Source organism: Protopterus annectens, chromosome 1.part1, assembly GCF_019279795.1.
Source record: "Protopterus annectens isolate FY-2018-M chromosome 1.part1, PAN1.0, whole genome shotgun sequence".
NCBI classification, from domain to species: domain Eukaryota; kingdom Metazoa; phylum Chordata; order Ceratodontiformes; family Protopteridae; genus Protopterus; species Protopterus annectens.
In genome coordinates this window covers 849,777,074-849,793,520 of record NC_056726.1, presented here as the reverse complement: position 1 = coordinate 849,793,520, position 16,447 = coordinate 849,777,074, and the positions used below count along the sequence as shown (strand labels likewise).

General features: G+C 42.5%; 1 protein-coding gene across 1 annotated transcript in view; it reads left to right on the top strand.

Annotated features, from left to right (window-relative positions):
• Positions 1-16,447, top strand: part of LOC122815150 (probable E3 ubiquitin-protein ligase HERC1) — a 5,886,073-nt gene that overhangs the window by 374,488 nt on the left and 5,495,138 nt on the right. Inside the window, exon 3 of the mRNA XM_044087407.1 lies at positions 15,773-15,868. Coding sequence (XP_043943342.1) covers positions 15,773-15,868 — 96 coding nt within the window. The remainder of the gene's footprint in view (positions 1-15,772; positions 15,869-16,447) is intronic.

Sequence of the window (16,447 nt, the reverse complement as noted above, 5' to 3'; positions counted from 1 at the left end):
CACATCTGTTCATTCCTTAGTAGAGAATCTAGGGCATTGGACAGATGTATGCCTCAACAGCTTTTGCACTCGAGTACTGAGCTACCTGGTTTACACGACTCCATTTCAGAGGAACTAACTTAATGAAGTAGTTGTTGAAATCTCTCTCTGGTAACCTACCTGCAGACATCCAAAAGTCAGCAGAAATTCAGCTGTCTAGCCTCCAAACAGCGACTAGTTGTATCCATGCATCTGCTATCTAACGCAGCTGTTGGTTCATCCAGAGTGATAGACACTAGCATTGCAGTCCATCAGCATGCTGGATGAGCCAGTGTGATTTCACAAAATGCTTCAAGACATCCTTCATCAATACCCCTTTAGATGGTTCAACCCTTTTTGGATCTAAAGTGAGCAGGAGGACAACACCCTGTCTGCAGTTGGCATATGCTTTTCCACCCCAGAAATGACCTTCTCTTGAAACCAGAACGGAGGGGAAATGGTTATGGTTCAGAAAGTTGCAGGATTTTGGCTAGGATGCTTCTGTGGATAGTCACCCCTCTAAGGCTGAGAGAGGTGTAACTTTAACAGATTAACCCCCGGAGGCAGAGGTAAACTGCCAAACCAGGGGATTTGAGGCCTTTCAGTGGGAAACCCTGCCAGCACTCCTGAACAGTTGCTGGACTGCTATACTCTAGAGGTAGTTGTAGGGGGGGCATGTCCTTGCAGTCTCAAGCCTGGCAGGCCATCAACTAAGATTCCTCCGTGGAGAGGATAATCAACAGAGACTACCTTCATTTTCCCTCCTCTTGAAGAGAAGAAAATGTCTGACATATTCCACCCAGTCAGATGAAATTAGCTGCAGAATTAAGAAAGTTACTAGAAAAGAGAGTCATCCAGAATGCCTCCCCAGACCAGTTAGGGTCTAAAGTCTATTTCACAGTTCTTTTAAGTTTTGAATAAAACAGGGGACCTAAGCACCATCTTGGACCTAAGCCATCTCGGTCAGTTCCTAAAGCAGACTAAATTCTGGATGGTCACCATTCAGTCCATTCTACCCATTCTGAGGAAGTACAACTGGATATATTCCATAGATCTTCTGGATGCTTACTATCATATCAAGATAGCAGAGTAGTCGAGGAGATTTCTGTTTCCAGCTGGGAGCAAATCACTTTCAATTCAGAGCACTGCCCTTTGGGCCTCACCACAGTCCTCAGGGTGTTCGCCATATGCATGGCAGTGGTAATGGCACATTTCAGACTGCAGGAGTTCCAGGTGTTCCTATATTTGGATGGTTGCATCCTTATTAAACCTACCAAGAATCTACTAGTGCAGGGTAGGGACTTCTTGCTCCATCTACCTCTGTGGTTGGGAACTACTATCAATTGTGTCAAGAGCCAGCTGACACAGTGCAGTAGATAGTTTACCTGATGCCAACTGGACACAAGTATGCAAATAGTAAGGCTACAGTAATCCAGAATTTTATCTCTGCATCAGGTGGCTTCAGAGGTTCTTCATCACTGTTGTCTCCCAGCAAGACATATTCTTCAACTTCTGAAGCCTGATGGTTGCCTCAATCTTGCTAGTACCTGAAGCAAGGTATTCTGTGAGAGAGCTGCAGTGGACACTTTCTCTTCAATGTTCCTTGATGTCTCATCCCCTTCAGGCCCCAATACATCTCACACTGATGTGCAGGAAATAGATTCACTTCAGAATCCCGAAATTCTGAAACATTGAATTTCATATGATCGAGACCATATGATCGCTGTTTCGAAATATCGAAATTCCGAAACAAATAAAAAAAACTAGTACAGAAAAGAGTAAAATCCCAAGAAGGGAAGACATCCCTGATCAGTATCGGCAAGAAACTACATTCCCTCATAAAATCATTCAAAGCTAGCTTCGAAAGAAAAATTGCCATGGACTCCAAAGATAACCACAAGACATTCTTTAGCTATGTCAAGAATCTAAGTGGCAATTCTCAGATCTGCTCGGAGTTAGTGCAGAATGGCACAAAATACACTGAACCGACTATATAGCCAACATCCTGGCAGACAGGTTCAGTGCAAACTTCACCCCCCCCTCTCACCCCCAAAAGGGCCAATAACTATACCAGAAGAATGTAGCACCCCTGAAATCACAGACACTCAGGTTCAAACAGCCCACTCCAAAGCCAAAAACACAGCATCAATGGGACTGGACGGTGTCCCAGGCTGCATCCTACACAAGCTCAAAGATGAACTAACCTCTCACTTAAACATACTGTTTAAACTCAGCCTCTTCACAAGCTATGTGCCCACAGAGTGGTGCATAGCAATGGTTAATCCGCTCCACAAAGGTGGAGCCACAATGGACCCCGGGAACTATCGCCCTATAAGACTGACTAGCTTGGTCTGCAAAGCTATAGAGCGCATCATCATGGATCTCATTAACAGAGACATTGGAAAACTCAAAACACTGGACCCTACCCAGTTCGGCTTTAAGGGCAGATAATGCCTCCTAAACCTGGTGGACTTCTTTGAGACAGTTACCAAGGCTATAGACGAGGGAAGGGTGGTCCATACAGCCTACCTAGACCTCGCAAAGGCCTTCGACACCAACCCCCCACTCAGTTATTATAGACAAGCTCACCAGCCTGAACATAAACCCCTACGTCACGAGATGGGCTGCCAACTGGCTCACGGACAGAATCCACATGGTAAGAGTTGCGGGAGATAGGTCTTACTCTAAACCGATTACAAGTGGCGTTCCCCAGGGCTCAGTTCCAGGACCCCTCCTGTTCGGCATATACTTCTCAGTGGTACAGGCAAGCACAGGAGGACTATGGCTGACCAAGTTCGCAGATGACTGCAAACTAGGGGCTATAATTGACTCTCCGGCTGACACAGACATCCTCCGAAAGGGTCTCTATGAGACAGATACCTGGTGTCAAAACCATGGCCTCAAGTTAAATGCCAAAAAGTGCATAGTCATCTCCTTTGGAAGAAACAAAGTACCCACAAACTACCACATAGGTGGTAGCCCCCTAAATGCGGAAGACATAATAAAGGATCTGGGGACCCAAGTAGATGGTAACCTCTCTTTTGATAATCACATTACCAAAGTGGTTAGAAAATCCTTCTACGTGGACCACCTAATCACAAAAGGGTTTACATCCAGATCGAAAGAGGTCATTGGGCCCCTCTACGTATCACTCATTAGACCCATCGTAGAGTACAATGCCCCATTTGGGATGGACCTTACAAGACACCTGCAACAACTGGAAAGACCACAGAAGTTTTTCACCAAGAGGATCACTGGCCTCAAGCAGATGCCCTATGCAGCTTGTCTGAAGAAACTCCAGCTGTACTCTGTTGCATACCGCCTACTCAGAGGTGATCTCTGCCTGACATACAAGGTCATGTCCAACCCAGAATTGATGGGCATACTCCACCTAAAGAAGACTATATCCCCTCGAGCCACACGCTCCAGGGATCTAAACATCACCACAACGATAAATAGGACGTGCTGGAGGGATATATTCCTGTCCCAGAAACTTCCCATGCTCTGGAACAAGATTCCAATCTACCTTAGGCAGAGCTCCTCGCTACCCCTCTTCAAGACAAACCTTGACTAGTGGATGGGAAACAGAAAGTTTACCCCAGGTATCACTTCAATGGCTCTGCTGGACAGAGACAGAGGGAACTAATCTAAGGGGGCGGCGAAAGCCAACACATTCCGGCTAAGCTTATAAATGCCTTTGGGCAGATAGCCTAGTTACCTACCTATGAACCTACCTAATTTAAATATTTCTGTAGGGGGGCAAGCCCCCCTGCACCTCCCACTCCCCCTCTACTTAAATATTCCAAATCCAAGATCCCACTACAGTGAGGAAAAGGGAAATCTTCCATTCAACTGTGTATGCAGATCTCCATTCAAAATGTTGGGATTATGAAAGTTAGATCATATGGTCTCGACCATATAAAATTCGATCTTTCAGGATTTTGGCATTGTGAAGTGTTCCCATGGGAAACGCATCAGTTGGTAGTTGACCTTTCTCCCCACTGTCCCTCGTAGCCTCTGTGACTTAGTGCTTCCCTTTTTGGGGTGGGGGGCATTTAGAAGGGAAGACTGTTCTAGATCCTTGGTTGAAAATAGTTTTCAGCTCAGTATCTTGGAGATGAGGACAGTCCTAGCATTGCAGGCTTTTCAGGATTCCCTCTGAGTGTGTAATCTACATCCAGATGGAGAACATGGAGGTTGTCTGATACATCAACAAGCAAGAATGAACTCATTCATACCCACTGTACTGGGAAGGTGTGAGAGAGTTTGGCAGTGGGTAATGTCTTCCCATTCCCTTTCCACTCGCAGTGCACATCCCATGAACTTCTAGTATTCTGGCGGACAAACTGAACAGATTTTTTTCTTCTGCCCCAGAAGTGATCCCTCACTCAGACTGTGGTGAGGCAGATTTTCAGCTACTGGGGCCAACCTTACTGCAATCGTTTGCTTTGTACCTAAACAAGTGCAGCATTTAATTTGCCCTAATCCCTCCAGAGGGAAAGACAGCAAGGGATGCTGTAGTCCACAACTGGCCCCTGGGTCTCCGTGATGTTTTCTCTCCTTTTCCTGTAATAACTACATTTCTCTAGAAAGCTAGAATGTGCAAAGCTAAAGTAATTCTCATTGTTCTCTTTTGACACAGCAGATTTGGTTCTCCTCTTTCTGGCTTCGCCTAGTACGTCCTTCTTGGGTGTTGGACCTTTGTCCAGACCTTATATTATCACCCATCAGGTCAGTGTCACCAAACCTAAAAACCCTGAAACTGCATGGTTTCTGCAATTTTAAAGTTAGCCTGCGATACCAGGCTGTCTGCTTCAATTGTTCAAATTGTGGAATTTTCACACAGATACACACACACCTTAGTATATTGAAAAGATTTAGCATGCGGTCTTGTTTCGGAGGTTTAGACCTATTCTCAGAGCCTCTGACTTCGATTTTTGGGTATCTTGGCAGAATTGTTCTAAAAAGGATCCATTTTTTTCTGCTATCAAAATACAGTTAATAGCTATTTTCAGTTTTCACGTGGGACAGTTGACTTCCATCGCTTCCTTAAAAATTTATAAGGCCATTTTAAAAGGAACCTTTCTTTTTAAGACCTCCTGTCAGGGATCGATTCCCCCTTTGGGACGTTATCATGCTGCAGGCTCTAACTTAAGTTCCCTTTAAACCTGCTTCTTCAGTACTCCTGTTGTTTCTTAGAAAACTATATTTTTGGTAGCACATTGGCAAGAAGAATCTTAGAGTTGCATGCCTTTTCCTGCAAACCACCATATCTTTTTTTACATAAAGAGCATCTTTGAGAGCAAATTTCCATTTCCCTCCTAAGGATGCCTGTGAAGCAAATCTCTATTAAACCAGTAATCTTCCTGTGTTTTTTTCCAAAGTTCTCAAACAAAGGAGCACATAATTTGTTTTCTGTTCATCATTAACCTGGGTTTTAGTTGTACAGGACAAAGAATGTCTTAACGTCTGATCAACTGTTCATTGCCTTCTCAAAAGATAAATTATGCCAAGCAGTTTATAAGGTAACATTGTCTGGGTGGTTTTACAATTGTATTGCCTTTGTTTATGAAAAGATGAGACTGACCTTACTGGCAGACCAAAGGCTCAGTCTACCAGAGCAGTGGCAGTAACTTGTGCCTTTTTAGGTAGAGTTCCCATTGATGACATTTGTACTGCAGCTACTTGATCTACTGTTCATACCTTTGTGTCACATTATAAGTTGGATGTACAATCCAGATCTTGTACATCCTTTGGCTCTAGCATATTATGAAATACCCTTCCTTGAAACCACTCAGAATTATTTGGTACCTTGAGCATCGGTCCTAATTGTTGAATCAGACAAAAAAGACAACATCAGATAAAGTTATGTACTTAACATAATGCTAAATCTGCATTGTTTTGCTTCGTCTGGTTCAGTATCTCTTCCTCATTTTGCCCCTCCTAAATTGTCATTCTCAGAGTTTGGTTGTAAGGTTGGCCCTGACAAGGGGCCTTGTCTCTTAAGCAGCCATTTTCACTGTTACTTCTCATCATTTTCCCTTTTTTTTTGGTCAAATCAGGTGATCAACTAAGCCTGTGTTTCTTTATTTCAGATAAGGGTGTTCAAAAACTCTAAGCATGCAAACTCTATCTGAGCTAATCTAGGAACTAGAGGGAGTTATGGGTAGGGGCAGGTGCCAGAGCCCTGGATCCAAGCTTCTGAAAAGGCACTGAGGTCTGATCCATTCAGATCTGATAACCCAATTGTTAAACCGGAAGAAGCAAGACAACACTAATCTAGCGTTTTGGTAAGTACATAACTTTCATATTTTTTTTTCCTTTTACAAATTGCCATAGACAGTTATGCTGTAGATTGTAGCAAGTAAAGCTGTATGGTCAAATTCAGTCCAGTGATACACTGAAACCAGTAAAGGTAGGATAGCAATCGTAGGTGCTTTTTGTAGTGAACACTGAATGGCGACTGAAAGTTTCCTAATTATATGAAAGGGGACTGAGATGTGGCATTTTAATTCTAAGCAGATGATCCACCTATTCAGGGATGTTTGCTACCTCAGTCTAACATTTTGCATTTTTATCCATTTCCATTGTGGGTTTTCCTTTGAACTTGTATTCAGTACATCCAGTACAGTGACTTAGAATGCTTCATTACTGAGCTGCTACATCAGAATACAATTCTGTTTCTCTAGAATGCAGAACTTTTTTTGTCACTGGATTTGTGCCCCCTCAATGTAGACTCGTATGCAATAAAGTGTATTAATTGAAAGTAAAATTCTGCACGTGTCTTTATATCCTGAATTATAAACTGAATTTTGTAGCTGACGATTGTAACATTATTATAATAAAAAACAATATGGTTGCAGAGATATGTGCATTTATTGTTGGATACCGCCAGCAATTTTGTTAAAGCCATTTGAATGCTTTGGTTTTCCCATTCATTTTGCAGTATATATAAAGCTTTTATTTTTTCTGGCTGACAAACTCAGAAAGGAATTTTTATTCATTCCTCAACAATTGGATTAAGATCCAACCCTGGGATCTGACTCGGATGTTATTTTCAGCTCATTGCCACAAACAAAATCTCAAGATCCTCCCTTACCCATGATGCTCTATACCCATAACATACCATAGATCTCATTTGCTACTTTTGTGTTCAGACGTGGTTGCTGTGAGCTATCGAGCTTAGTGTTCAAAATTAGCGATAAGTTATGTTAATATTTTACTATCAAATTACTTTTTCCTTCCTTAATACGCTTTAGTGTAATTCTTTTTACCATTATTGGTATTTTTTTTTCCTCAAGCTTTCCTCTTTTACACGCTAGTGTAGTCTTCCGTACCTTTGTTGGTATCTCCTTTCTTTTTTCTATCCACAAAAAAATAAAAATAAATAAATACGTTTTTTTTTCCCCTCCCCTTTTTCTCCTGCCTATAAAAATGTCTGAAAAGACATCTGGTTTTAAAAAGTGCCAGAAGTGCAATCCTAAGTTACCACTCTCTGACTCTTATGCCTTCTGCGTTTATTGTCTAGGCCCTGTCCTGAGCATCTTCAGAAAGATTGTGATATATGTAAATCTTTTAATCCTTGAGCCATTGTGGATTGTAAAAACAAGCTGATTTTAAAATACTTGCTTCCCTCAGCCTTTTCAGAGGCTTTGTCTGGGGCTCAACCCCCCCAAAATCTGTGTCTAAGGAACAATTCAGGAAGCCTTCAGAGCCATCAGGCTCGTCCATCCCCTCCTCAGATCTGATGGTGGAGCCTTCAAAGAAGAAACAAGTCAGATCTGAAGACTGCTCCTTCACTGAAGCCAGCGTCAGACACTAAAACTGCTTCCTGGAATCCTAGATTATCGGATCCAAAGCCTTTACCTAGGACCAAATATTCTCCCTCCATTAATCCAGAACCCTCTTGGGTCCCATCTCCATATTTACAGTCTCTCTGATATTCCAGGTCTCCCTCTGTGGCCTCATCATCTCATTCCTGCCGAACTCTGACTAAAGGCAATATGGATAGAATGATGAGGAAGTTTCTGTTGGTGCAGATTCAGATGGATAGAATGATAAGGAAGTTTCTGTTGGTGCAGATTCAGATGGGAGTTCTGGCTTCTATACCTTCAGATCATGAAGCCCTCCACAGTTCTACACCAATCATCTTGCCTCCTTCTCTGATCTGACTTGTGGTTTTGGAGCCCTTGGATATGAGTTTTCAAGCTGACAAGGGTGTCCCTTCATTCTTCCTTAGTCCAAGGCTGTAGTGACCACAGACGCTTACCAAATTGGGGCGGAGGGCATTTCTTGAGAAAGACCGTCCAAGGCACATGTTCCTCCGAAGAAGCCAACATGCATATCAGTGTCCTGGAAATGACAGCAGTACTCCTAGCACTGCAGTCTTTTCAAGACTCTCTTCCTTCCCAGACAATTGTAATTCAGGCAGACAATGTCTGTACATTGGTACATCAACTAACAAAGAGTAACCAGATCTTAGTTTGGCAGTGGTAGATCTCTTCCAATCAATTTCTGATAGCAATGCACATCCTGGGGAAATCCAACGTATTAGCGGACAAGTTGAGCAGGTCCATTCTACTACCTCATGAGTGGTCTCCCAACAAGGAAGTGGTGGAAATTATTTTTTGCCAGTGGGGCCAGCCATGCTACGACCTTTTTGTGTCTCCTCTGAATAGCAAATGCAGCAGGTTCTTTGCCCTAATCCCCCTGCAGTGGGAGTCACAGAGAGAAGCTATCCTACATGATTGGTCCCCCAGATCTCCTCTATGCTTATCCCCCAACTCCCTTAATCCCAAAATTTCTACAGAAAGCATCCCAGCTGAAAAGCAAAGTCATCCTTATTGCCCTTTACTGACCTCGACAAATTTGGTTCCCCTTCTTTTGGCCTCATCTAGTCTACCCTTCTGGATCCAGATCTTCTGTCTCACCCCACAGGCATGAATCACCTGGATATCTCAAACCTAAAACTGACCGCATGGTTTCTCCACTTCCACTGATAGCCAGACACCATATGTTGTCTTCCCCTGTTCGTCATATACTTTTGTCTTCCCACAAAGCTTCCAGAAGGAAACTTTACAGAAGTAAATGGAAAAGATTTATTTTTTGGGTGTAACAGAATCATATTGACCCTCTTCAGCACCAGTGCATAAGTGTCCTTGAATTTTTAGCAACAATTTTCAATGAAGGAACCAACAGTTTTCAACTATTAGGGTACAACTACCACCATTTCTAATGTTCATTTTGGAATTGAAAACTCCTCCTTGGCTTCAGCTAAACTTTGTAAGGCCTTTTTGAGAGGTACCCTTCTTTTGAGACCCACTTATAAGGATCCAGCTCCACCATGAGACTTAAATTTGGTGTTACAGACCTTAATTCATTCACCTTTCAAACCAGCAGTTAAATGCATGTTGGAAAACTACATTTTTGGTAATCACCTCTGCTAGAAGACTGTTGGAACTTCAAGCACTCACCTCTAATCCATAATGGGGTGGCTTTACGAACCAATCCTTCCTAAGGTGATGTCAGAATCAAACATCAACAAATCTATTAATTTGCTAGTTTTCTTTCCAAATTTTACAAACTAAGGTGGATATATGTTACAGTTGTTCGACGTTCAGTCAGTTGCATTTTTACTTCCATAGAACAAAAAATTTCAGGAAACTGATCAATTTTTTTATCTCCTTTGCGGATTCCAAATTAGACAAGCCAGTCACAAAGGTAACCTTAACCAGATAGCTAACCAATTATATATCCTTTGTCTGTAACAAATTGGGCCTTTCCCTGCCAAAACCTTTGAGAGTCCATTCAACCAGGTCCATGGCAACGTCATCAGTATTTTTATCCAGGGCTTCCATGGATGATAGATGTGTGGCTGCGACTTGGGCTAAGGTTCATACCTTTGTTACTCATTACAAATTGGATCTGGTCTCGAAGGCAAGCACAGCCTTCAGTTCAGCTGTGCTCAGGAATATACTTCGTTAGACCCCTCCTGGGATTTTATGTAGCTGGGGACTATGTCCCAATTGTTGAGAATGAATGGAAATTGACATCATCAGGAAGAAAAGTTGTGTGCTTACCATAATTTTCCACCTGTGTTGTCCATTTTCATTCTTCCTGAACTCCACTTCCACCAGCCCCCTGCCTTTGAACTTATGACTTCCGGAAGAGCAAGACCTTGTAAGGGAACCACTGTTTCTTATGTTGAGCTGCAGATATGGATTTCTGTTAACAAGTTGCTAATATTTCTTTTGATACTGTAAGCCAGCAAACATGTTAGGGGACAGAGGATTATGGGTCAGGGAGGAGTTTTAGTGGCCACCAGCTGAAAATAACGGCAGAGTCGGATCTGAGAGTCAGATCCAAATCCAGTTGTTGAGGAAGGTCTTTTTTCTATGTTCTAAGAAATATGCATGTTTTACTTGTTTTGACAGGCATGCATGTTATTTGACTATTGTATGCTTTCTGTAAAAGCTTTCAGGCTTTTCCAAACACAATAAAAGTGGGTCTATCCAATGGACTTGTCCTGCAAATCTTATCAGAATATACTGACACAATAAAGAAAGATTATCGTTTGATGTTAAGGTTAAGTTCCGGTCAGAAAGGCCTTTGGACATAAGAAGCTGCAACATTTACCATCTACCATCCCTCTCCCTGTACACCTAATTGTATGTAGTGTACAAACTGAACATTGACTGTGTATGTTGCATTTTAACCCAGTTATGTAACTTGCCTTACTTATTAAATGCCGACAGTTTTAAGTTGTAGTTTTTTGTAGTCCTAGTTGTATGCTTATTACCTGTCCTTAGGGGTGCGAAGAACGGTGGTAAGCTCAAGATTGTAACATGTCATCATACATTTGAGAGTAGCATGTGGGCAAACTAATCTGGAGCATCTCCAACAGTCAAGTGATTTTGCCGCCACTCCAGCTCCCATATCAAGACATCCTCAGGGTATGAGTATAAAATCACCATCCCCAGGCAGGGACACCAAGAACTCCTCAGGGTTCTTGGTGTCCTTGCCTGGGGATGGTGATTTTACATGCTAACCCTTGGCACATGGCCATTCTTTTTGTGACTGTGCTTTCATGTGGGCATGGTGGATCATGGTTTTGACTTTGCTGTATACCACTGTTATTGTACTGCTGTTACCCTACTGCATTTACATCGTCCAACAATCTAGTCCTGAAGGCCTTGTCAGCCTTAGTGTTCAGAATCTTCCTACCATGGGAACGTTGGGCATATAAGAGTACCTACATCTCTGCCTGTATGAATATTTCCAGCCTCTTTCTCTTCTGCTTAGGTGCCATCAGAGTACCTGTATACATGAACACACACCTATGTTTGGTGTCTGGTGTGTCGTTCATCCCCTGTAGCAGTTCACCATTATGCAGCTGTGCCTGAAAATGTGGTATGCTTGTGCAGTGTTGTCACAGGTGATGAACCCATGGCATGTCTGTGGTGAAGCTTAGAAACAGGTGGGGTCATGTTGTAACCTGAAGCCTATGATGTGCATATAGAGGGCCTGTAGCCCCCAGGCACCACCAGTGTGTCCACTTTTACACCTATGCAGCCTGACCCATGCTCAAGGTGTGAAACCCTGACATCCTGTGGATGTCAGCTGGACTTCTGCAGCATAGTGGATTCTTTCCCACACATCCTCACAGTCTGTGTTGTATCCAGAGCAACCACTCGAGCTATCTTTGGCATAATGGCATTTTCCTTGTGGAGGACAGATTGGGCTCTGTACCCTTTATGCTGTTATTCACTACCACAACAACATCAGTCCCTGTCTGCTGGTAGTCTGTTGTACCAACTGTGCATTCAGACACATTCATAACTGTTGTGCCTTTGTGGTATAGACAAATTGGGCAGCTGGTTTATAGAGGTGTAATGCCACATATGATTAGTGTTGTGCTTTTACTTTGGTTGATTGTGTTTATGGTGTTTAAACTACACTACCATGTATGAAGATCATGCAAGTGCCTTTTCTTTAGTCCATGCCTGTCAGGTTTGGTCATGCTACTGCATGTATGTCCAGTAATCTGCCTCGCACTGCCATGCTGCACTTTGATGCATATCACATTGGCTTTGAGATGTGTACCATTGCAACTCTGTAATTTCCTAAACTCAGCCTGGCAATTGGCTTAGACTTACTCTAGATCTGAGAGTGGCAAAAAGGTGAGCAAGCTTACACTCGCACACACAAATGCATACACAAACACACCCACACAAATACACATATACAACACACCACTGTGAGCGCTTGCTGGGAGGCTCCCTAGTACAAGTGGATGGCTGGCAGTAACTTGCCATAGTGAGTAATGCCACAGGCATCACCTGCTCTTGTGAGCAGGGCCATCACTGTTACAGTGATCTTGAGGTGCCAGCCTGACCACTTCCACCAACTGAGAGAGGAGGCTAGGGAGTGACAACCTGATTACTATAGTAAATATAACAAAATTATTTGTCATATTACAGTAGGCCTTATTGTAGAGATATAGCTGTTTCTGATGTACATGGTTATACTGTGCTTATTACTTGTATTTTTTTATGTGTATGTGCTTTGCAGATCAGGAGAAAATTGAAGAAAACAAGACTGCCGCCTGAAGAAGCAGGCCAGTCTCTCTAGGCATTGAGATATTGTACTGCTGCAAGACCTGTATATGCCTGCTTCACCTGCTTAGCACATCATTTCCCCATTTTACATTTCTGTTTTAACTCTGACTGTTGTATGTTTTGATCACTGCTCATATGACTGATACATTTATAACTGTGCTGCTGACCTGTTAATTAATAAATGCCTGTTATTGACATTACCGTCTCATACCAAGTGTACTGATCGTGTGTATACCAGTGCACTTGCGTACTATGGAGGAGACCGACTGCCTAAACATTTTATTATTCAATACCTTGTAGGTATTTGATTACCTTTATAAGTGTTCACAGCCCTTGTCTGATTGTCATTGTGTTATCCATTTGTCCCTATGCTCCTGGCCATCACTGCATCTGGTATTCCTGGCATATCATGAGTGTGACAGCTATGCAGTTGTGTACCACTGCACTTTGCTTTACATATTCAAGGTCTGGTATACCCACAGTGATTACATTTATGTTGCTTACTCCTGCTGTTGTTATAAGGCAGTGTTTTATGTGGCACTTTGCCTACCTACTTCATACATCTTGACTTTTGCCGCAGTGTTTGACAACTCCACCTACATGTGTTTTCCTTAGGGCTGTGTATTTTATCAGTACAGTTCTACCTTTGCTTCACTGTTCCTTTTTCACTGTCCAGAAACCGTGTCATTATCCTACCTAGGAGTGTTGGGGTACATAAAGCTGTATCATAGGAAATTCCCTAGGTATTTATGTCACTGTTGCTGAGATGACTAGATATTTCTCCTTCCAGGGCCTGTCATACAAAAATGTACCACATCATATTGACCATTGCTGTTTTTTTACTCTTGTCTTTCTCTTTGTTGTCATCTTATTTTTATTTGCTGATTTGCTTCTTTCCATTTATGTTTATTTATTCTGGAGATTCAGATGTGGAGCAAGATGTAGTGCAGCAGCAGCCATTGTGCCCTGCACCACCTCCCTTCCAACTGTTTGGTCACCAGGTGACCCCAGAGGGCTTGCTGGAGACCTCGGTTGCTGCCTTTCTAGTGGTGGGAATCTGCCCCTCATCAGGAAGTGGCTTTGGGTCCCCACTGGATCACTAGTTGGGAGGTGAAGGGGCTTATGAGCACTGAAGTGGATCAGTGGCTTGAGATCTGAATTGGTACCCTGGAACACATCTTCATCAGACTGATGGGGTTGCATGGCTCCAGAGCCCTGTACATCTGCTGCTTTTAGCCACAGAAGGGACTGACTTTCCAGATGGATTCTCAGCTGGTGCATCTTGGCAGGTGGTCCTTATCCCACCATCGTGTTCCCCTTCCTTTTGTGTTACTAATCCTCCTCATCTGTTATATTGTCCACTTATTCCCATTACCAGTTTGTCCACCCCTGTCTATCTCCTTTGTGTCTGCTCCTGTTGCAATTCCTTCATTCTCCTTCCTAATCATGTTGCCCTTACCTTTCCTCCCCCTCTACCATTCTTCTCTAAAAATAAAGGGCGGGCACCTGACACAAAAAAACAAAAAAAAAAAACAAAACTTACTTCCCCCCCCACCTCCATTTCCACTTTTCCATTCCCTTTGTCCTTCTAGGTATTCCAGTGCTTATTCTTTCCTTTTTATGATTGTCCTGTCACCCCCTTCCTTCCCATTTAATAAAATAAAGTTGACACTTTACTGTGTAGCCTTTGCATGAGAGATTAGTTGTGCCCATGTCACAGATGCTTTGTTCTGATGCCCTTGTGCATGCACATTGTGGAGAACATGCGCATGCTTACATGCTCAGCTCTCATGATCTGTCCTAGCACAGTGTACATATTTGCCCTATAACTGCCACTTTTTCCAAATGCATGGTTTATTTATATGGCTGTATCCCCAGCAGGACCATCCTATATTGACACTCATGCATACATCCCCATTGGGTCCTGCAGCAGAATTCTGGCCACACTGTTTATCACATAGCAGTTGTATTACTGTTCTTTGTGGATCTTGGTGCGTTACTGTGCTTTATGAATTTGAGTTTTTGTATGAACTCCTCTTATTTTATAAAATTTACATTTTTGTTTATTAAAATTCAAGATGTAGCTGCACCTTTGCCATGCACCAGAAGAGATTGCACAAATATTTATCCACATTATAGTCCAGTGAAAAATATTCAAAATTTTCCAGTTCATTTCAGGATCCCCCTCCAGGAACACCACTGCACCACCCTCTCCAAAGCTTGATGGCTCCCGCTCGCATACAGAGCTGAGCTACTCCTAGGGTCCCATCTTTTAAAATTACTTCAACAAGGTGCCTTCCTGCCTCTTACTGTCAATGTCCATGCTAAAACCAACCCCTCCTGCAACCTCTAGAACTTTTCCCAGTTGGCACTCTCCCTCCAGACCTACCAAATCAAACTGCACTGTAGGAACTACTGCATTTTTGCACCCAAACTCTAGAAATCCCTCCTCGTCATCTAAAAGAAAAATCCTCTTTCCCCACTTTCAGAGCATAGCTCAATTATGACTGCAAGTGCTTTTCCACTGGGCACAGTGCTTAACTCTTACCCATCCAACATCACTTCTACTTCCATCCTCTGAACTTGTATTCCACTTACCTCCCATAGTTACTACCAAAATGATCTACTTTTTTCTCCTCTGTTAATAATTGCTCATTGTTTCATTTATCTGCTGGACTCTGTACCTACTGTGATTACTCCATGTTTGAATTAGTTATGTGACTTTTTTCGTCAGGGCTATGCCCGCAAATGGTCAGTTGTGATCAGTGTTATACCCCAGTACACAAACTTAAATCAGTAATGGGTAGAAGCACAGTCCAATATTATTTTTTCTAGGTAGTTGCCAGTATCGTCTCTTGGAAATATTATAAAACATGAACCATTTTGGTGATACAGAATTTTATATAAAAACTACAAAAATAACCAAAAGTGTTGGTTGTCAGCAGTCTTTCAGGAAATGGCCACCTGTTACTGTGGTTAAGAAATGGGTATTTGATTCATTTTTGTAACTCATTGGATTAAGAGGTGCTTGAAGTTGCTTGTAAAACAAAGACACTGGGGAGCAGTGGCAAGTCACCAAGGTTGTAAGTGGCTGTGGTGCAAATATCTGTGAGTGACTCTTTCTTCTCTTGTCACAGAGCTCATCTGCTGAAGACCCACATGGGCAGAACTTGTTGAAATCACAAGGAGGGCTGTGTTCCTTACCTCAGGCTGCATTGTACATAATGGAAGAGGTTTGTGAAATTACTGAATTTCTAAATGTGTATATTGCATGACTGGAAACTAGTTATAATTTGTACACATTTGTACTGTTTCTAAATACATTCAGCAAATAAAATTGTATTTATTTTTATTTATTCTTTGTTGACAAGGTTAGTCCCACTAGACTAGTAGCTTCTTTCTAGGAGACACCCAAGAGGGTATTTGTACTACTAGGGCACATTTGGCCTGAGCATCAGGGAACTTCCCCTACTCTCCATAATGTGCAGGGAGCGCAATAACAGAGTCACTTCCTACTTCTGTTCCAGGCACAGTGGTGGCCCAGAGAAGCACGGAGCAACATGGAGAGTCAGTTTGTATTTGTTAAGAACAAGGATTTGGAATCCTTGCAAGCTTTAGAGAACAGTGGCAAGGTAGAAGTAGGTGTGACCAAGGATAGATTAACTGCAATCAAGCCATTGGTGAAAACAGAGTAGTAGAGGGCAGTTGAGCTTCCAACAGTTATACTGAAATAGAGGAGAGGGAATCATTGCTGAGAGCGTGAAGGTATCCAAACCTTCACAAGATTTGGAAGAAATATTTCAAAGGCAGTT